Below are 21,481 nucleotides of genomic sequence, written 5' to 3' on the forward strand. Positions count from 1 at the left end.
CTGGGTTAATCCTGTGTTCTCTGCTGGTTATGGGATCTTACACAAGGCCCTGAGTCTCTCTGTGCTTCAGTTCTCCATACAGAAAATGTGTATAATTACAGTGTCTACCTTATAGGATTCTTTTGAGAATGAAATTATAGGCCACCTATGAAGTACCTAGAGTAGTGTTTGGTGCCTAAGAGGTTCTGTATAAAATGATGAATCATAGTGTAACTGGGAAACTGTGGAAGACTTTGGTGAAGTGCAAATAATTAAGTTTTAGGAACTGTCTGATCATCCCATAAGTGTTTGGGCTTTATCAAGCTCCCCTCAGATTTTATTGAAAAGTCGATGTCTTCTTCCCTAATTGGGAAATATATTAGAACATCTTCAGTCATAAACATCTCTTTGTATCTCAATAATTTGATCCATCTCACACGGAAATCTTACTTATGACTGTGCTTATATGGTTGATCTTCAAGCAAATTGAATGGGAGAAGTTTAAAAAAGTGGAGATAGGTAACCCAAAGCAGAATGGAGGTGACTCACTTTCACCAACAAAAGAATCAAGTAATATAATCTAAAGCCTATTCTGGAAAGAGAAGGTCCAAACTTTTACATGTAATCCTAGAAGATTATGGCAGGAATCTTTTTAGTAAAAATAGAAGGATGAAAATAGCATACAGGTTTATGTGATGTTCCAAGTCAACTGTGAACAAATTAAACTCTTATTAATAGGAGGGTAGCAAAGGATTACTAACTCATTCTAGATTAATGTTAATCCCACGATGGAAGGTAAATGCTTCGTTAATATACCTCCAATGGTGGACTTTTTCTTGATATCAACTTTTATGCTCTTCTCTAAACTCATCAAATAGAATATGCAATCATGCAGTAGGCTCTGCAAGTCTGAACTGCTTGTCTGCACACTTAAGCTGCAAACAGACCTGATTCTATCTGGGGGTTTTAGATGTCCTGGATAGTAAAGGAGTAAAAGAGAAGTCAATACTGGTTAAGTAGTAGCTGAAGAAGGGTAAAGAAATCATGTGGTCTTATTCCAAATCGCCCTCACGACTGTCCTCCCCTGCTTCCCACTCTCCTGGATGCTGCCTGTGAGATGTTCAGATGTCCTGGCCACACTGCACCACACCCTGAGAGTTAGAGAAGCGTGACCACTGCTATCTCACTAGTTGGAAGGAAGAGGTAGAAAGTATCAACAAATATCACTTTGTTGAAACTGATCATTGATGACTAAGAACATTGCTCATGACATCTCTAATACTAAAATGACATTAATTAAAGTGGAAAATAACATTTATCAGATGCTACTGTGTGCTCTGGTGGTGCAGCTGGTAAAGAATCTGCCTGCAATGTGGAAGACCTGGGCTTGATCCCTGGGTTGGGGAGATCCCCTGGAGAAGGAAATGGCAATCCACTCCAGTATTCCTGCCTGGGAAATCCCATGGACAGAGGAGCCTGGAGGGCTACAGTCCATGGGGTTGCAAAGAGTCAGACACGACTGAGTGACTCAGCACAGCACTGTGTGCTCTGCACTAGATATATTCATTATCTGGAGGAATTCTTCAAACTACCCAGTGACATAGGATTATCATACCTATTCTAAAGGGGACAAATAGAACCGTATACCCCAAATCATTCAACCAACAGATCGTAGACCTGGAATTTCAAGCCACAACCTGCCAGTTCCACCCAACTTCTGTCCTCACTGTCTCAACTGACAACTAAATTAATGCAGAAAGTGCAGGAAATATTTGATCAACCTGAGTCCAGAACAGACTCTTCATGTCAGGAGCCAGCCGAAACATGTGGGACGCCCAGTGACAGGATAGACATCTTGAACTCTGTCCCTCCTTCCTGGACAGGAGCATATTTAGACTATCTTTAATGTTTTAAGCTTTCAAATAAGTTTTTATGAATTTTAAAATAAATTAATTAGTGAAAATAGAACTGGAGTATTACCAAGTGATTTGAGCCTTCCTTCATGTTCTGGGGTTATTATCGTCCCTCATTGCTCTCACCCCCAACACCATCATCACTAGCACCACCATCTTTGCTATGTTCACATTCACTACTTCCATTCAATGTTCAGCCTCCAAGCTCTAGCCAGGGCATTAAGCAATAAGAAAATTAAAGCAATTTATATTGGAAAGGAAGAAGTAAAACAGTCTTTATTTACAGATGATATGATCTTTTATATATGAAATCTTTAGGAATCTATCACAAGATATTAGAACTAATAAGTGAGTTCATCAGGGTTGCAGGATACATGATCAAATACAAAAAATTGCATTTCTATACACTTGCAATGAAAAATTCTCAAATGAAAGTAAGAAAACAATTGCATTCACAATAGCATCAAAAATAATAGAACACTTGGAATAAATTTGACAAAAGAAGTGCAAAACTTATACTCTGAAAATTACAAAACATCGCTGAAAGAAATTTTAAAGGATTTCAGTAAGTGGAAAGGTGTCTCACATGCATGGATCAGGAGACCTAATATTGTTAAGATGGTAATACTTCTCGAACTGATGAACAGATGCGATATAATCCTTATCAGAATCCCAGTTGTGTTTGTGGAAATTGACAAGCTAAATCCTAAAATTCATATGGAAACTCAAGGGACTCTGGATAGCCACAACAATCTTGAGAAAGAACAAAGTAGGTAGACTCATAGGTCTCAATTTCAAAACTTACTATAAAGCAACAACAATCAAAAGAGTATCCTACTGGAATAAAGATAACATGCAGATTAATGGAATAAAACTGACAATCCAGAAATGAGCCTTTACACTGACAGTCAATTGATTTTCAACAAAGATGTCAAGACAATTTAATGGGAAAAAAAATACTTTCAACAAATGCTGTTGGGACACCCAGGTGTCCACATACAAAAGAATGAATTTGGACCTGCACTGCACATCATACATAAAGATTAACTCAAATTAGGTCAAATATTTAATTTGGAGCTAACTATGAAACTCTCCCCTGGTGGCTCAGACAGTAAAGTGTCTGTCTGCAGTGCAGGAGACCTGGGTTCGATCCCTGGGTTGGGAAGATCCCCTGGAGAAGGAAATGGCAGCCCACTCCAGTATTCTTGCCTGGAAAATCTCACAGACGGTGGAGCCTGGTAGGCTACCATCCATGGGGTCGCAAAGAGTCGGACACAACTGAACGACTTCACTTCACTTATGAAACTCTTAGAAGAAAACATAGGGGTCTATCGTTGTGACCTTGGATTTTCAGTGGTTTCTTGGATGTGACCAAAAGTAGAAGCAACAAAAGGAAAAATAGATTACTTGAGTTTCACTACAATTAAAAACTCTTGTGTTTCAAAGAACATTATCAAGAGAGTGAAAAGACATGACATAGAATGGAAAAAATATTCAGAAATTATTTATCTGACAAGGGACTTACACCCCCAATATGCAAGGAATTCTTACCACTCCATAATAAAGACAAATAATCCAATTTTTTAAAGGGCAAAGGATCTGAATAAACATTTCTCCAAAGAAGATGTAATCATATGCAGTGGCTAATAAGTGCATTGAAGAATGCTCAACATCATTAGTCATTAGGGAAACACAAATGAAAACAATAGTGAGGTACCATTTCACATCCGCTAGGATGGCTATAATTTAAAAAGGGCAGTAAGATTGTTGTTGAAGATAGGGAGATATCAGAAACCTTATACACTGCTGATGGAAATGTAAAATGGTGTAGTCACTTGAAAAACAATTTGGCAATTCTTAAAAGTCTAAACATAGAATTGCTATTTGACCCAACAATTCTACTATGAGGCATATACCCAAGAGAAATAAAAACACATGCTCACACAAAAATTTGTACACAAAAGAATTCATGACAGAATTACTCATAATAACCAAAGGTGAAAACTTTGGTTTTCACCAAATGTACCCAAATGTTCATCAACTGTTAAATGGTATATTTATATAACGGAATATTATTCAACCATAAAAGAGTAAAGTACTGATCACTAGTGGTAAAGAACCCACCTGCCAGTGTAGGAGATGTAAGAGACGTGGGTTCAATCCCAGGATCGGGAAGATCCCCTGGAGGAGGGCAGGGCAACCCACTCCAGTATTTTTGCCTGAAAAATCCCATGGACAGAGGAGCCTGGCGGGCTACAGTACATGGGATTGCAAAGAGTTGGACACAACTAAGCATGCACACACACACACCCCACACAGGCTGTTGCAGAAGTAGCTGGGATTTGCTAAGCATCACATGGCCGTGGCTTCTTAGCTCACAACACCTTGAGCTCAGTGCTCTGCCATCAACTTGCTTTTGCTGCAACAACAGTGTCTGTATAGAATGTTTCCTCCAAGGCCAATGCCACCACCACTACCAGCACCCCCCAAACACTCCTGCTTTTTAGTCCTTTTTCTTTTCTCAATAACACAATAAGTGTGCTGGTCCAAAGTTTTAAAAAAACTGGACTTAGAGCTTGTTTTTAAGAGCTTCTGACTGCTGCTGTTTTTAGCAGTGTGTTTTCCAAAGGATTCTGACCACTCATTAGAGCACCTAGCCTGTTCTGTAGAGCTGTAGAGCCTCAGTTGTATATGTGTCTGTGCTCAGAAAGTGAGGGTAACAGACAAATACGGTGCTCAAAGTAATGAATGGCTGGATGCATCGCTGACTCAGTGGACACCAGTCTGAACAAACTCCTGGAGATAGTAAAGACAGGGAAGCCTGGCGTGCTGCAGTCCATGGGGTTGCAAAGAGTTCGACGTGACTTAGTGACTGAGTGACAACAACCAAGTAATAGAAGACAAAAGCAATTCAGTAGGAATTCCACATATTTATTTCATCACATATCATCTTAAATTTACAATTAATGGTAGGCTACTTAAACTTTCATTGTATATGTGTGTGTGTGCGTGTTTCATGGATAAGTGAGCACCTGTTATCTGTTTGGGGCCTGTCACTATTAACACATGTGTCTGTTTTATTAGTAAATACCTGAAAATGGTTAACATATGAAAAGGTGAAAACTATCCAAATGTTCATCAACTGTTAAATGGCATATTTATATAATGGGATATTATTCAACCGTAAAAAACAGTAAAGTACTGATCGCTAGTAATAGAGAACCCGCCTGCCAATATAGGAGATGTAAGAGATGTCTCTTTTAATTTGTACAAATAGAGACATTCTTTTCTTGATTTCATATTTTAGAATCCAAATCCACCAGTTCCTTAAAGTATTATTAAGTTCTCCCAGCCTTTGCAGATTGTAGTCCAACAGACTGGAACTTCCACCACAAAACAATTGATTGAAAGATAAAAAATGATGAATATTTGCGGATCTACCTTATAAAGGACAGTGGACCACACTGAAGTCTCAAAGAGACACAGCACAAGAAAAGTCAAATAGAGTTCCTGAAGTTAGTATTTCTAATTCTGATAAGCTCAGTCTGACATTTTTGTAAGGCAGAAGGCAGAGGACTGACAGGCTTTCTTCTAGCAATCTATGTGGCCAGCAGAGAGACGAGATGGTACGTGTCAATTCTGTGTGCTTTCTACCTCAGTGCTCAATAAAACTAACAACAGAAGAGATAAATATTAATTCTTGAACATAGTTGACAGAAGCCTTTAAAAGTCATGTCCCTTTTCCCTCATGCCCCCTAAAAACAGCAACAAAAAGGTCTACTTTCCTGATTGGGCATGTTTGGTAGAGACAAGCCATGTAAGATTTTTACCAAGGACTTCATACAGTGATTGACATTTTTGAAACAAAATTATGCTCCCCCGAGTGTGTGTATGTCTTTTTTTTTTAAGCAATAGTTTCTTGTTAGGGCAGAACTGGTTTCACAGTAGTAAATGTGATTTGAGAGAGATGCAGGAAAACCAAGAATGCTACTAAAAGGATCACATAGTTTGGCTCAGAATGACACTGTGGGCAGTATCGAATGATTCAGGCCCAAACTTAATTATGTGAGGTTTTTCATCACGTTTTACAAAACTCTTAAATACAGGTAAATATGTAAACACTGTGCTCTCAGAGAGCAATACTTAGGCGTGTCACATCGTATCCCTTCCGGCGAGATGGAGTCTAGTGAAACAGCCCCCATCAGTTTCAAAACCAACCACTGGAACTACTCTTTGGTTGAGGAGCAAACACCACCTTGCACATGTCAGAGTTCTCTTGGTGCAGTGGGAATTCACATCCTCCTATCAGGCTTTCTTTTCTCTTCCGAGAAACATAACCTCTGCCTGTAGACAGCCTCTCATATTTTGTCTCAAATTGCCTGCATGACAACAATAACAAAATCACACACATATTAAAGTCACACCACACCCATCAGAGCCCAGTTATTGAATGAACACTTTAAGCTTCTGAGTCAAAGCCATTTGAGAAAGGATGTTAGTACCAAAGCTTTCATTCCCACGAGTGGGGTGATTTTTTTCTTCCCATTTCTTTTCCCACTAACAGATACACTTCACAGGCCTGGGATATGACAGTCCTGCCACTCATTTTTCTGGAATGAAAGACCAAATGCCTCTCAGATTTTTGGAGATGCTGCTAGGCTTTCTAGGCTTTGCTATGTCCCCCATCCCTCATTCCAGGAGCCCTGCATTTGGGGTACTCCCCTTTCAGTAAGGAGCAAATCCATCTGGGTTTAAGCCAACAATGCTGTCAGGAAAACACCCCCAGAGCTCTGGGCCAAGTGAACTGTGGAACCAGATCAGTTAGCCTTGTGCCTGGGCTGCTGGCCATTGCATTTTGACCACTGGAAGGTTGATTTTCTTTTTAATGTGTTAATGGAGGTTTATTCTAGATGTCTGTGTGTGTTCGTCGCTCATTCATGTCCAACTCTTTGTGATCCCATGGACTGTAGCCCGCCAGGCCCCTCTGTCCATTGGATTTTCCAGGCAAGAATACTAGAGAGGGTAGCCTTTCCCTTCTCCAGGGGATCTTCCTGACCCGGGGATTGAACCCAGGTCTACTGCATTGGCAGGAGGATTCTTTATCGTCTGAGCCACCAGGGAAGTCCATTCTAGACATAAGTTAATATAAATTAGCAACTGCTTAATAGCTTCAGAGAAGCTTCCCTGGTGGTTCAGATAGTAAAGAATCTGCCTGTATTGCAAAAGACCTGGGTTTGATCCCTGGGTTGGGAAGATCCCCAGGAGAAGGCGATGTCAACCCATTCCAGTTCTTGCCTAGAGAATTCCACGGACAGGGGAGCCTGGCAGGCTATAGTTCATGGGGTCACAAAGAGTTTAACACAACTGAGAGACTGAGCATGCACACACAAGTACTCTAATAAAAGCATGTTTTTTTAAATTCAAAATCCCCAACGCTTACGCTTGGGCCAAAACTTAAACCAGGTCAAGTTGCTGTTATATGGATTACATAAAACTTGTGAATTCATTTGGGCTTTTAAGCCATGGTAAATGATTGTTAGATGTTCTGTTTTGAGCTTTCTATCCAAGAGGAAACTGTGAAAACAGCTGATAGTAAATATGCATCTTGTGTTTTTGCTGAAACTATGTGGAAACTTACACTAAATCAAATCTCTTTGTTGCCTTGATAAATTATTTCTGAGCTAGAATATGATATTATCTCCAGAATCAAATGAACTTGTCATTATAGTTTCTTGGAATGCTAGAAACTGATATTATTTTTTTACTCTTATCGATTATTCTTTACTCATTTAAAGAAAATTCATGTCTCACTGGGTTTTACTATTTTCCTTTAATTTCTGTGAAATGCTCAAAATTGGGTGCAAGCTCCTGATGAACTCTAGATGGCCCTGGAACATTCCATAAGTCCTGTTTCTTACCTGTATGGAACATCTTCCTTGTCCATCTGCAGACAAACTAAAAATGGGTACTGAGAAAACTGCACCGTGGAGATAAATTCCAAGCCTGCTTCTGTTTCTGCACCAATTTCCAAGCCAGCTTTCACGAAAGAGGAGTCCACCGTGATGTCACCAGTTATTAACACACTTACCCTAAAAATTGAGCAAAATAATCCATGAATCACATTTAATTGAGCTGAACTAACAGACCATGGATTCTGAATTTCTGACATTGATAACTGGAAAGGGACTAAGAGGTGACCTAAATTTGCTTAGAATTCTGGATAGTTCTAGGAATTGGGCAGTGAAAATTTGCCTTACCTCTCAGTCCTCTCCCAGGATTCAGTTCTAAATGTGGGAATGAATGTCTATCTGGCATTAATGTTTGATATGGGCATACCAGGAGCCAAGAGGAAAAGATGCCTGGGATCTGGTCCTTTCAGAAAGTCAGAAATACCTGTTTATCTTAAAATCTAAGCTCACCCAGAAGACAGCTAATGTTTACAACAATTTTCTTGGTAACGATCTCTCTTTTGGCTTCTATGTAGATATTTTAATTCATTTTATTACTTTCTCTAAAAGGTCTTTGGTGACAGAAGCCTATGGTTGCCAAGATATTAAAAAAAAAATACAGTATCATGAAGAAAAATTCCTACAGCATGTACATTGCATGCCTCAGAAAGGACAGATATCATTGGTTCTCCAACGATTACAGACTGGACTGAGAGGATAAAGGCTTGGAGGAAAATGAAGAGGATAAGTAATTCTAGTAGAAGGCTTACCTCTAGGACCACTCTAATTTAATCGCAGACTTCAGATGAAATCTGAGTTGTACGTTAAGCTCTTTTGATAGACCTACTAATGTTTGCTGTTCTACTCACAGCATACTTGCTGCCATTGCCAGTGAAAAGTAAGTCAGAGGTGGTATCATTTAAATCCCTGAATCCAAAAGGGAACCCTCTTACACTGTTGGTGGGAATGCAAACTAGTACAGCCACTATGGAGAACAGTGTGGAGATTCCTCAAAAAACTGGAAATAGAACTGCCATATGACCCAGCAATCCCACTGCTGGGCATACACACTGAGGAAATCAGAATTGAAAGAGACATGTGTACCCCAACGTTCACTGCAGCACTGTTTATAATAGCCAGGACATGGAAGCAACCTAGATGTCTATCGGCAGATGAAAGGATACGAAAACTGTAGTACATATACGCAATGGAATATTATTCAGCCATTAAAAAGAACACATTTGAATCAGTTCTAATGAGGTGGATGAAACTGGAGCCTATTATACAGAGTGAAGTAAGTCAGAAAGAAAAACACCAATACAGTATACTAACGCATATATATGGAATTTAGAAAGATGGTACCGATAACCCTATATGCAAGACAGCAAAAGAGACACAGATGTATTGAACAGTCTTTTGGACTCTGTGGGAGAAGGCAAGGGTGGGATGATCTGAGAGAATAGCATTGAAACATGTATATTATCATATGTGAAACAGATCGCCAGTCCAGGTTCTATGCATGAGACAGGGTGCTCAGGGCTGGTGCACTGGGATGACCCTGAGGGATGGGATGGGGAAGGAGGTGGGAGGGGGGTCAGGATGGGGAACACATGTACACCCATGGCTGATTCATGTCAATGTATGGCAAAAACTACTACAATATTGTAAAGTAATTAGCCTCCAATTAAAATAAGTTTAAAAAATAAATCCCTGAATCCTTTACCATAGCTTCTCACATCTTACACTCAACAAAGGCTTAGATCATCTTTAAATGAGCAAATGGAAAATTGAAGATGAATTGGCTATAATGTGGACACTGGTAGACACTTAGTGATACTGTGTCCCTTTCAAAAAGCCAGATTTTTTCTTTTTTTTTTTTTTTTGGCATTGCTGTTGTTGACTTCCTTCTGCAACTAATTCAATTCAGTTTAATTTGGGAAAACTTCTATCCAGAAAATACATCGAAAGAAGTGAAAAATGACTGATTTGGGGGGAAGCCCTAAATTGTATTGCTTATCCTTCTGAAAGCTTCTCCCATTTCTCATTCTTTGGTTTCTTTTAGCAACCCTGAGAGTTTTTTTCATATTAAGTGTGCTGCTACCTTTTGATTTTTCTCAATTCTTTCATCCATTATTCAAAATAAATTTAAAAAATCTAATTTTAGCACTCCTATATCACTTCTGTCCAACTGTATTTTCATTTTTTTCCAAATTATTTTTACCCACTGTATTTTTAAATATCCAAAAATGTAAAAATAAATTTAATTTTCATTTTATTTTCTTCAATACTATAACAAACAGAAGAATAATCCTTTTGATTATAATGCTGGTTCAAAGATGCTTTAAGGTCAAAATAAAATGCTTTCATTTGATCTAATGGGTAAATTTAAAAAGCTAAAGGACCTGAGAAAATTCTGTTTAGAAAAATGAACACTGATAAATACACTTAAAGGACTCAATATTTAAGACTTAGATTCTGCACAAAAGTGATCATCTTTTTTTCTCCACTGAAGACAGCAAAACAAAAAAGATTTTAAATCTCAACAAGAGGGATAAGCTAAAATAATTTGCTTAAAAGTAAAGTTTTATGACAGCATTCTCAACTACTAAAGTGGAATATTTCATCACCCTGCTTGTTTCATGACTGTAGCCATGAAATTAAAAGACACTTGCTCCTTGGAAAAAATGCTATGACCAACCTAGACAGCATATTAAAAAGCAAAATAAAGGTCTGTCTAGTGAAAGCTATGGTTTTCCCAGTAGTCACGTATGGATGTGAGTTGGACCATAAAGAAAGCTGAGCACTGAAGAATTGATGCTTTTAAACTGTGGTATTGGAGGAGACTCTTGAGAGTCCCTTGGACTGCAAGGAGATCAAACCAGTCAATCCTAAAGGAAATCAGTCCTGAATATTCATTGGAAGGACTGATGCAGAAGCTCCAATACTTCATCCCTCTTTTGTGAAGAACTGACTCCTTGGAAAAGACCCCAATTCTGGGATAGACTGAAGGCAGGAGGAGAAGGGGATGACAGAGGATGAGATAGTTGGATGGCAACACTGACTCGATGGACGTGAGTTTGAGCAAGCTCCAGGAGTTGGTGATGGACAGGGAAGTCTGGTGTCCCGCAGTCCATGGGATCTCAAAGAGTCAGACATTTCTGAGCGACTAAACTGAACTGAAAGTGAAATACCAAGAGAAGATGGATGTCTCACCCACTGGGCAAGCTGTCTATGGATGTCTTTAAAAGCAAAAAGATCCTTCTCTAAGTTGTATTAGATACCTACCTGCTCATAAGGATCTATGGTAAGAATGACTTCCTAAGGTTACTCCCCACTCTATGATTTAATGATTACAAATAGAAAGCATAGAATTTGAGGTGTTACAAGGTTAAAGAATTCCAAAAACATATTTCTGCATATAGAGAACAGCCAAGAGGGAGTGGGGTGGGGAAGGGAAAGATTGAAAGTTTGCTATTAGAAGTTGTAAACTATTATATATAGAATGGATAAATAACAAGGTCCTACTGTATAGCACAGGGAACTATATTCAATTTTCTATGATAAACCATAATGGAAAAGAATATGAAAAGGAACATATATAGGTATCAATAAAACCAAATAATTTTGCTGTACAGCAGAAATTAACATTGTAAATCAACTATACTTCAATAAAATTAGAAAAGAAACCTCTGTAGTTCTTCTCATAGAGTACTATATATATGCTTACCGATTTTTCACTCGGGTTTTAGATTCACGATACCATAGACTAAACTCCATGGCACCTGTGATATCAATAGCTAGACCACCCTGGACATCCATATTGGCCTTAAGTCCAGATTGCAGCTGAAGCTCCTAGAAACAAAAGTATGTAATAACAGTTAGAAGGAGAAAGGGAAGGAAGAAGAGGGGAAAGGGGAAGGTGAAGGGAGAGAGGGAGGAGAAACAGCAGCACAATTTAGCCAACCACTTTCTAACAGCACTCTCCTCCTATGATACCACTGGAGTTTTGCTAATGATGAAGTCCTCCTCTAGGCTGGGAAACACATTCTAATCTTGATCACTGGAAGTAGATTACTGATATGCTACATTATTTAATCAATGAAAATACTGAAGAAGTAAAGTGTCAGTTGAGAAGGTTGCTTTCTCTCAATCTTTGCTTCACTTTGGGAGGAATATCATTCTCAAAGTGTGGTTCTCTGATGAGTAACAGGAGCATCCATGGAACGTGTTAGGAATGCAAGCTCCCTATCTACTGAATTAGAAACTCTGAGGGTGGTGCCCAGGGATCTGTGTTTTAACAAGCCCTCATGTGATTTTGATGCACCCAAATTTGAGAGCCAACAGACTAGGAAAAATGAAGACATCTCCATCAGAAATCCAGCATTGGCTTTGGGGTGGGGATGAGGGCTGGGATAAATGATTTCCAGAAGTCCTTTAGCCCTTCTATAGTTATGTGCTGTGTCAAATAAAGTAAACTGCAGCTTGCTGGCAAATGTAAGGAAAGATAAAAACTGCTGGTGCCGTATACAAATTCTACAAATTGCCTAGGAAAGGAAAGCTGGGAAAGAAAGGCAGGGTAACTTAACTAAGCTTTAATACCCTATTGTTTGACGTTTGGAATGACATCAATATAACAAAAACGATCAACATGAACCCCACAGCATATTCCAGAGCGATAGTAATCATGTACAAACATAGTCCATCCTCAGCAACTTTGTAGTTGTCTGAACCCCATTGTTTTATACTGATTGCCAACATATACCTTTTAAGTCTTGCAATTTCTGTGTACACTAGATGGGGTGATGTTGGCTGAAAACTTCTTCAGCAGGGTTGGAATCAGATTGCCCAGGGACAATGTTGGAAATGCAACAGTTCTGCGAGAAAGGCTCAGTACCCTTAATTTTTATATTCCTCCAAAGATCTTAGGTTCATGGCAACTTGCAGCATGACTAATTTTTTTATGTGACTGCCCTACTCAGACCAAACAAACCATGCTTTCATCAACCATTAACACTGCAATCTTAATTTCTAGAGAGGACTGTGTTGGTCATTGATCTCCCTGGATTTTCTCCAACTTTCCAAAAAGAGGGGCAAGAATCTCAGTCACAGAACCTGGTTTACTAAAAAAGTCTGATGGTGGCATGAAACTACCTTCGGTCTGAAAGACATTCAGATGAAAACATGAGATTCTTGACGTAGAGCTCAGGACACATTAGGAGACAGCCCTAAGGATACCTACTGCTACATTAAGTCTAGAACAAAATGTGGTTGTGGGAGGATGCAGGGGCTGTCTCGGGCATCCAACTAGTATGAAGGAACACAAATTATTCTGAAAAAAAAAACAAATAATCATGTTCAAATTGTAACCCATGCCTGTGAACTGCAGAACCAAGATATAAATTCTGCATTTGTACCATGATGGTGACTGCTTCCAAATAGGCCCTACTGTGTGCCCTGCCTCAGAAGTATTTCTTTCTTTGGATCATATTCTATGTTCCCAATTTGAAAGCTATAATCTTGTTAGTCCACCCAACTCAGCAGAGGTCTATGAAGTAGACTTTGGTTTTCCCACTGACCATACATTACGTGGGTGTCAAAACACACCAAGCACCATGGGAAAGAACATTTCATGGCTATCAGACAATGTGCCTTTTGTGGGGAGAGAGCAATTCTACTGCAGTGTGGGTTTTGAGGAGAGCCTTGGCTTTCTAGGAAGATTCCATCTCTCACGCAAAGGGATCAAAGAAGAATTCTTACGTATAATCACAGAGGAATATGTTCAGGATAGACCACTGACCCCAGTAGGACAAACCACTCTTTCCTTCATGAAAGGGACTAAATCACACAGCACAGTGGTTCTAATTTTTGAGGGATGTAAAATAAACAGAACAAATGGTTTTTTAATATCTATTGTGCCCCTTGAAGCTCTGTATTTTGTATCTCATTTAATTTCCATTCAAATCTTCCATGGTTGGCATTATATCAGAAGATTGACAAGAAAAATGAGGCTTGGAGGCTACCTGTGCAGCTAGACTGAATATCCAGATGGTCTCTAGTGGAGAGACTTTTCTACTACCATACATGACTATCACAAAATCATAACTCTCACTCGTCTCCTACTGTGCAAGGAGGCCTGTTCTAAGAAATACTGCAAAAAAAGATGAAGTACAGGCTTATGGGTTTCCCTGGTGGCTCAGCAGTAAAGCACCCGCCTGCCAAGGCAGGAGACTTGGGCTCAATCTCTGGGTCAGGAAGACCCTTTGGAGTAGGCAATGGTGAACTACTCCAGTATTCTTGCCTGGGAAACCCAATGGACTGTGGAGCCTGGTGGGCTACAGACCATGGCATCACAAAAGAATCGGACACAATTTAGTGACTAAAACAGCAATAGGTTTATCTCTTGTGTGACTCAGAGTGCATATTTAACTCTTGTCCATGAACTAGAAGAACAAGATACTGGAACTTTGTATTTGTAGCTAATGGGACCCCTTTGGTCTTTTACTTTTGGTCCTAAAGGTGTCCCTTATAGCTCAGACACCCATATTTTGACAACTCATCCCATTGCTTCCATTCAGGAAAGTTTGTTCTTTGCTGGCTAAAGAGGATCCCCCTATTAATCTGACTTTATCAAACATCCTTCTCTGAGGAGTAATTCAATTAGCCAAAAAAGAGACAGAGAGAGAGAGTACAGGGTAATTCCATCTGCCCTGGTGGCTGTGACAGTCCCTCAACTGCCAAAATTTCCTTCAATGTCAGCACTTGACCTAGAGTGGTATGTGCCTCTCAAGCTGGAATTGCATTACTGGAGTGCTCTGCAGAGCCAGGGAGACTCAAACAGCTCATTTCTATAATAAATTGAGATCTGCCAAATACTTCAATTTAAAATACACTGCCACTGGGCTATGTTTCATAGCTAAGTGAAGATCTTTCTCTTAGAAATATGTCTGTGGTGCCCTAACTTAATTAATTAAAAAAAATACAATAACTTAATCACTTTGCTGTATGGTAGACACTTACACAACATTTTAAATCAACCATGCTTCAATAAAAAAATGTTTAAAAAAAAAGAAAAACCAAAAAAATAAAAAGAAAAAAAAGAAAAACCATAAAGATAATCTAGATCAGGGGTTGGCAAACTATGGACTGCAGGCAGACCTGGCCCACTGACTACTTTTGTAAATAAAATTTTATTGGAACACTGCCGCACTCCTATGTTAATATATCATTTATAGCTATTGTCACTCTACAATGGCAGACACCATATGTCTCACAGAGCCTGAACTATTTACTTCTTGCCCTTTACATAAATTGTTTCCCAACCCTGGTCTAGATTAGTATTTATGTTTGCATCAAGTTTAATATCTGATTCAGACATTAAGCACTGATGATGGGAAGGTGAGTACATATAGATGATATTGAACTGTTATTATTCCTGCATCTTAAATTGTGGACTACTTTCTCAGCATGCTTAGGACTTCTTCAGTCCTTAGTGGAGATGGAGAAGGCATTCATTAAGGATGCATTTCCCCAGCACTTCCCTGGTGGTCCAGTGGTTAAGAACCCACCTTGTAATGCTGGGGACACCGGTTTGATCTCTGGTCTGGGAAAATCCCACACACTGTGGAGCAACTAAGCCCATGAGCCCCAACTACTGAGCTCACGTGCTGCCACTGCTGAAGTCTGTGTGCCTAGTCTTCTGCACTCCGCAACAAGAGAAGCCACCACAGTGAGAGGCCCGCACACCTAGAGAAAGCCCATGTGCAGCAACGAAGACCCACCACAGCCCCCCGACTGAAAAAAAAGATGCATCTCCCACAGGTAACACTTTAGTGAAAATGTGCAGTGTAATGATGTGCAGTTCTCTGATTAATTTGAGAACAATTTTTCATGTGTGATTCTGAGAATTAATGGGTATTAGAGGCATTGCTGGTTTCCTTCTTTTCATTCATAGTAACAGAAACAAAGTTTTGTTCAGAGTGTCAGTACAACCACCAAAAAACTACATTTACCAGCTTCTCTTGCAGCTAGAGAGAGCCATATGACACAGTTTTGGTCACAACAAAGGACTTCCATTTGCAGATGCTTTTCTTTTTTAGAAATAGATAGGGCTTGTAGGATGGTTCTTGAAAAGAGTCAAACTCTGATGCCCCTTACCCTTCCCTCTTCCTTCCTGGAATGAGAAATTAGTTCTGGAAGTACAACAGCCATCTGAGAATCATGAGGTGGCAAAATGAGGTTAGAAGCCACAAGTAAATATGGAAAAAGAGCCTGCATCATAATAATACGTAGGGTTGCCATATCAGCCCTGGACTATCTACTTCTATATATCTTTTACATGATAAAAATCAAATTATTTGGTCAAGCTACCCTAAATTAAGTTTTTGTTGTTGTTGTTATACATAGCTATCCTGAACTGTTATCAAGAATAATAAAGAAAGGGAATTAATTTCTAGTTGCAACCAATGATGATTGGGTGGATTTTTAGTAAATCTGATACTTCAGGTCACTTACAGATCTTAAAATCTTTGATTTCATAAGCAAAACCCAACAGATCAAAATCCTCAAGTTATCCAGCAAAGAACAAAACTAATAAAAACTTCGAATCATCTGTTCCAAATACCTCACTTTATGTATAGGAATTCCTGGTATAAAGCTATGAAGTAACTGCCCAAGAGTACACAGGACTTAATTCAGTTCAATTCAGTTCAGTTCAGTCGCTCAGTCGTGTCCAACTCTTTGCGACCCCATGGAGTGCAGCACACCAGGCTTCCCTCTCCATCTCCAACTCCCAGAATTTACTCAAACTCATGTCTATCGGGTCAGTGATGCCATCCAACCATCTCATCCTCTGTCATCACCCCTCCTCCTGCCTTCAAACTTTCCCAGCATCAGGGTCTTTTCAACTGAGTCAGTTCTTCACATCAGGTGGCCAAAGAATTGGAGTTTCAGCTTTAGCATTAATCCTTCCAATGAATATTCAGGACTGATATCCTTTAGGATGGACTGGTTGGATCTCCTTGCAGTCCAAGGGACTCTCAAGAGTCTTCTCCAACACCACAATTCAAAAGCATCAATTCTCTGGTGCTCAGCTTTCTTTATAGTCCAACTCTCACCCCCATACATGACTACTGGAAAAACCATAGCTTTGACTACACGGACCCTTGTTGGCAAAGTAATGTCTCTGCTTTTTAATATGCTGTCTAGGTTGGTCATAACTTTCCTTCCAAGGAGTAAGCATCTTTTAATTTCATGGCTGTAGTCACCATCTGCAGTGATTTTGACATTATTTTGCAGTGACTTTATTTTGCCCCCCAAAATTAAAGTCTGTCACTGTTTGCACTATTTCCCCTTCTATTTGCCATGAAGTGATGGAACCAGATGCCATGATCTTAGTTTTTTGAATGTTGAGTTTTAAGCCATCTTTTTCACTCTCCTCTTTCACTTTCATCAAGAGACTCTTTAGTTCTTCTTCGCTGTCTGCCATAAGGGTGGCGTCATCTGCATATCTGAGGTAATTGATATTTCTCCTGGCAATCTTGATTCCAGCTTGTGCTTCCTCCAGCCCAACGTTTCTCATGATGTACTTGCATATAAGTTAAATGAGCAGGGTGACAATATACAACCTTGACATACTCCTTTCCCTATATAGAATCAGTCTGTTTTTCCAAGTCCAGTTCTAACTGTTGCTTCTTGACCTGCACACAGATTTCTCATGAGGCAGGTCAGGTGGTCTGGTATTCCCATCTCTTTAAGAATTTTCCACAGTTTATTGTGATCCACACAGTCAAAGGCTTTGGCATAGTCAATAATGCAGAAGTAGATGTTTTTTTGGAACTCTCTTGCTTTTTTGATGATCCAGCGGATGGTGGCAATTTGATCTCTGGTTCCTCTGCCTTTTTTAAAACCAGCATGAACATCTGGAAGTTCATAGTTCACATACTGTTGAAGCCTGGCTTGAAGAATTTTGAGCATTACTTTGCTAGCATGTGAGAGGAGTGCAATTGTGCAGTAGTTTGAGCATTCTTTGGCATTGCCTTTCTTTGGGATTGGAATGAAAACTGAACTTTTCCAGTCCTGTGGCCACTGCTGAGTTTTCCAAATTTGCCAGCATATTGAGTGCAGCACTTTCACAGCATCATCTTTTACAGTTTTAAAGAGCTCAACTGGAATTCCATCACCTCTATTAGCCTTGTTCGTAGTGATGCTTCCGAAGGCCCACTTGACTTCACATTCCAGGATGCCTGGCTGTAGGTGAGTGATCACACCATCGTGATTATCTAGGTCATGAAGATCTTTTTTGTATAGTTCTTCTGTTTATTCTTGCCACTTCTTCTCAATATCTTCTGCTTCTGTTAGGTCCATACCATTTCTGTCCTTTATTGTGCCCATCTTCACATGAAATATTCCCTTGGTATCTCTAATTTTCTTGAAGAGATCTCTAGTCTTTCCCTTTCTATTGTTTTCTTCTATTTCTTTGCATTGATTGCTGAGGAAGTCTTTCTTATCTCTCCTTGCTGTTCTTTGGAACTTTGCATTCAGATGGGAATATCTTTCCTTTTCTCCTTTGCCTTTCACTTCTCTTCTTTCACAGCTATTTATAAGGCCTCCTCAGACAACCATTTGGCCTTTTTGCATTTCTTTTTCTTGAGGATGGTCTTGATCACTGCTTTCTATACAACTTCACAAACCTCTGTCCATATTCTTCAGGTACTCTATCAGATCTAATCCCTTGAATCTATTTCTCACTACCACTCTATAATCATAAGGGATTTGATTTAGGTCATACCTGAATGATCTAGTGGTTTTCCCTATTTTCTTCAATTTAAGTCTGAATTTGGCAATAAGGAGTTCATGCTCTGAGCCACAGTCCACTCCCAGTCTTGTTTTTGCTGACTGTATAGAGCTTCTCCATCTTTGGCTGCAAAGAATATAATCAGTGTGATTTCAGTGTTGACCATCTGGTGATGTCCATATGTAGTCTTCTCTTGTCTCATTAGAAGAGGGTGTTTGCTATGACCAGTGCGTTCTCTTGGCAAAACGCTATTAGCCTTTGCCCTGCTTCTTTCTGCACTCCAAGTCCAAATTTGCCTGTTACTTCAGGTATTTCTTGACTTCCTAGTTTTGCATTCCAGTCCCCTATAATGAAAAGGACCTCTTTTTTGGGTGTTAGTTGTAAAAGGTCTTGTAGGTCTTCATAGAACCATTCAACTTCAGCTTCTTCAGCATTACTGGTTGGGGCATAGACTTGGATTACTGTGATATTGAATAGTTTGCCTTGGAAACGAACAGAGATCATTCTGTTGTTTCTGAGACTGCATCCAAGTACTGCATTTCGGACTCTTTTGTTGACTATGATGGCTACTCCATATCTTCTAAGGGATTCTTGCCCACAGTAGTAGATATAATGGTTATCTGAGTTAAATTTGCCCATACCAGAAGGTAACTAGTGGAGGCAAAAGTCAAACCTAGGCTATTACTTCTGAATAAACCACAAAAGCAAACTTCCCCAGAAAGTCCTATAGTCTGTACATTTTAATCCAATCTCCTCATACATCTTCAACATCAAAAATACAAGCTAGAGTGCAAATAATCACTTTAAGGATTTTTCATAAGATCCTCTTTTTTAGCAAATATTCCACTTTTATATTGCTATGCTTAGTAAGGCAGGAAATGTCAAGTCATTAAAGAAAAAAAAAATTAAGCATCAAACACACTCAAACTCAAAGGTTATTCAGATTAACCCTCTTCTGTTTCTGAGAAAATTCCATGAGGCAGGTCACTCACACTCTACAGTATCCTGGTCACCTAAATCTTACCACACAGAATATACTATTGTCATATCTTAGTACAGTAATGTAAGATTTAGGAGTGAAGAAAATTGAAAGCTATTCTGAAGAATGCAGGTCAAGTGAATGAAAGTTCTCTTATTCTTTAACAATGAATGGACCTTTGTAATGTTCTGTGAACATGAGAATGTGGGGCAAAGAGTGTCCATTAAACATGTGGTTGGTGTCAGTGATTGCTTGTGCCTCTACTGATATGGCAGGGATGATGCACTACTTGAATCTTTACCACTGTCGTCATGTTAAATGTCATCAGTAACTTATGAAGCCTTGCAGTTCAGAGCTTGTGTTCAGAAAAAAATATCATCTAAGTACCCAAGAAAGCCAAATGAAAGAAATAAGGCCATCACTCCTCTGTTGAATCCTAAGTTATTTTCTCCATAGTTTCTTTTTTCTGGTCACATCAGTTTCCTTCCCCCACTTTTAGTTTTACTGAGATATAAATAACATTATATTATACTCATGTTGAGTAGTTCCTCTTTTGCCTCAACAGTGAGAAGACGTCTTAATCAGATAACATAGGCAAAATAAAACCCATTTTCCTGTAGGGAAGGAGAAAGGGTAATAATGCCAAGAGGGTCGAATGCTTAGAATGTGAGCCCCAAGATGAGTGGAACTTTATCTTGTATCCTCCATGTGTATAAAGTGTATAAAATATGTATAAAATTCAATATTCATGTGCAGACTGAATTACCTGGGAATGATCTATTAGCAGAAGAAGTCCTTTCACCACACTCATAGGGTCGCTAGAGGCTGACAGCATTTTAGACATCAAATCACTATATCCGTTGAAAAAAGTGACAGGTCTGAGCTGAACATCAAAGAGGAGAGCTGACAAGCCAGCATAGGAGTCAAGGTTCTCTTCCCCCTCATCAGGAGTGGCTGCAATTAATGCCTCCAGTCCTTGGGCTTCAATGACCACCTAGGGAAAACAGATATAGCGTTTATGACATTAGTTCCCTGCCTGTTCTGTATGAGAGGATGAGCTACATCTACAACTTTCCTGGGGTTCCAAAAGTTGCCTGCAGCTGCAAAAAATAAAACAAAAATAGCTCTGTGCCTGAATATGAGTTTGTTTTCTTCATTTGATTCTCACAGCCACACTTGGAGGTACATGTGATTGTATCCATTTTGTTGATGAGCCTGAAAAGAAACTCAGATGGTAGAGATCGGTCTCAAACTTCTTCTGTCTGACTGCAAAGACCATGAACTTTCCATTTAATGGCATCATCCTAGAGACACAGCCTCTGCAGAATTGTCGTACATAGTGGATTGCCTGTCTTGGGGAGCCTCTAAAAATGAGGTGGAGAGATGCTGGCACAGTTGGCCCAAGTCTGTGCTATGAGAGGGTTGCAACTCTCTAAGCCATGACTCACACCCTTCCACGTAAAACCTTTTCCAGTAAAAGAAGAGATGTTGAGCATCGAGAGCAGGCTCACATCCTGAGCTCTACCACACACAGGAATCCTACATATTCTCGGTACTCCACACCCAGGGCCCTAGCCAAGGGCGTCTGGCATTTCAGAGCGCATATCAGAAAACAGATGGTGATTCCTCAGGACAGAGGCATGGCTTCTGACTAGAGTCCTGTCAAACGGTGTAGTAATACAATATTGATAAGAACTCAAGTTTATGGAACACTGGATAATTTCTAAAGATAAAATGAGCTTATTTAGAAGGTTATAGTTTTGATATGCATAAAAACTAAAAAGAGAGTATACTTTGAAATTAGGAAGCCTTTAAAGATTGTCGCCAAATTTGGGGTAAAACTAAAGGGATGGAAGTCAGCCAGTTGTCA

General features: G+C 39.5%; 1 protein-coding gene across 3 annotated transcripts in view; it reads right to left on the reverse strand.

Moving 5' to 3' along the window:
- Nucleotides 1-4,825: 4,825 nt before the first annotated feature.
- MTTP (microsomal triglyceride transfer protein) overlaps nucleotides 4,826-21,481 on the reverse strand; it is a 68,512-nt gene continuing 51,856 nt past the window's right edge. For all 3 annotated transcript variants that reach the window (XM_065907294.1, XM_065907291.1, XM_065907292.1), the window contains 4 exons: nucleotides 20,378-20,605; nucleotides 11,568-11,692; nucleotides 7,811-7,981; nucleotides 4,826-6,271 (listed from right to left, as the gene is read on the reverse strand). In XM_065907294.1, coding sequence (XP_065763366.1) covers nucleotides 6,100-6,271; nucleotides 7,811-7,981; nucleotides 11,568-11,692; nucleotides 20,378-20,605 — 696 coding nt within the window. In that variant the 3' untranslated portion in view covers nucleotides 4,826-6,099. The remainder of the gene's footprint in view (nucleotides 6,272-7,810; nucleotides 7,982-11,567; nucleotides 11,693-20,377; nucleotides 20,606-21,481) is intronic.

This window comes from Muntiacus reevesi, chromosome 16 (genome assembly GCF_963930625.1).
Source record: "Muntiacus reevesi chromosome 16, mMunRee1.1, whole genome shotgun sequence".
Taxonomy (NCBI): Eukaryota; Metazoa; Chordata; class Mammalia; order Artiodactyla; family Cervidae; genus Muntiacus; species Muntiacus reevesi.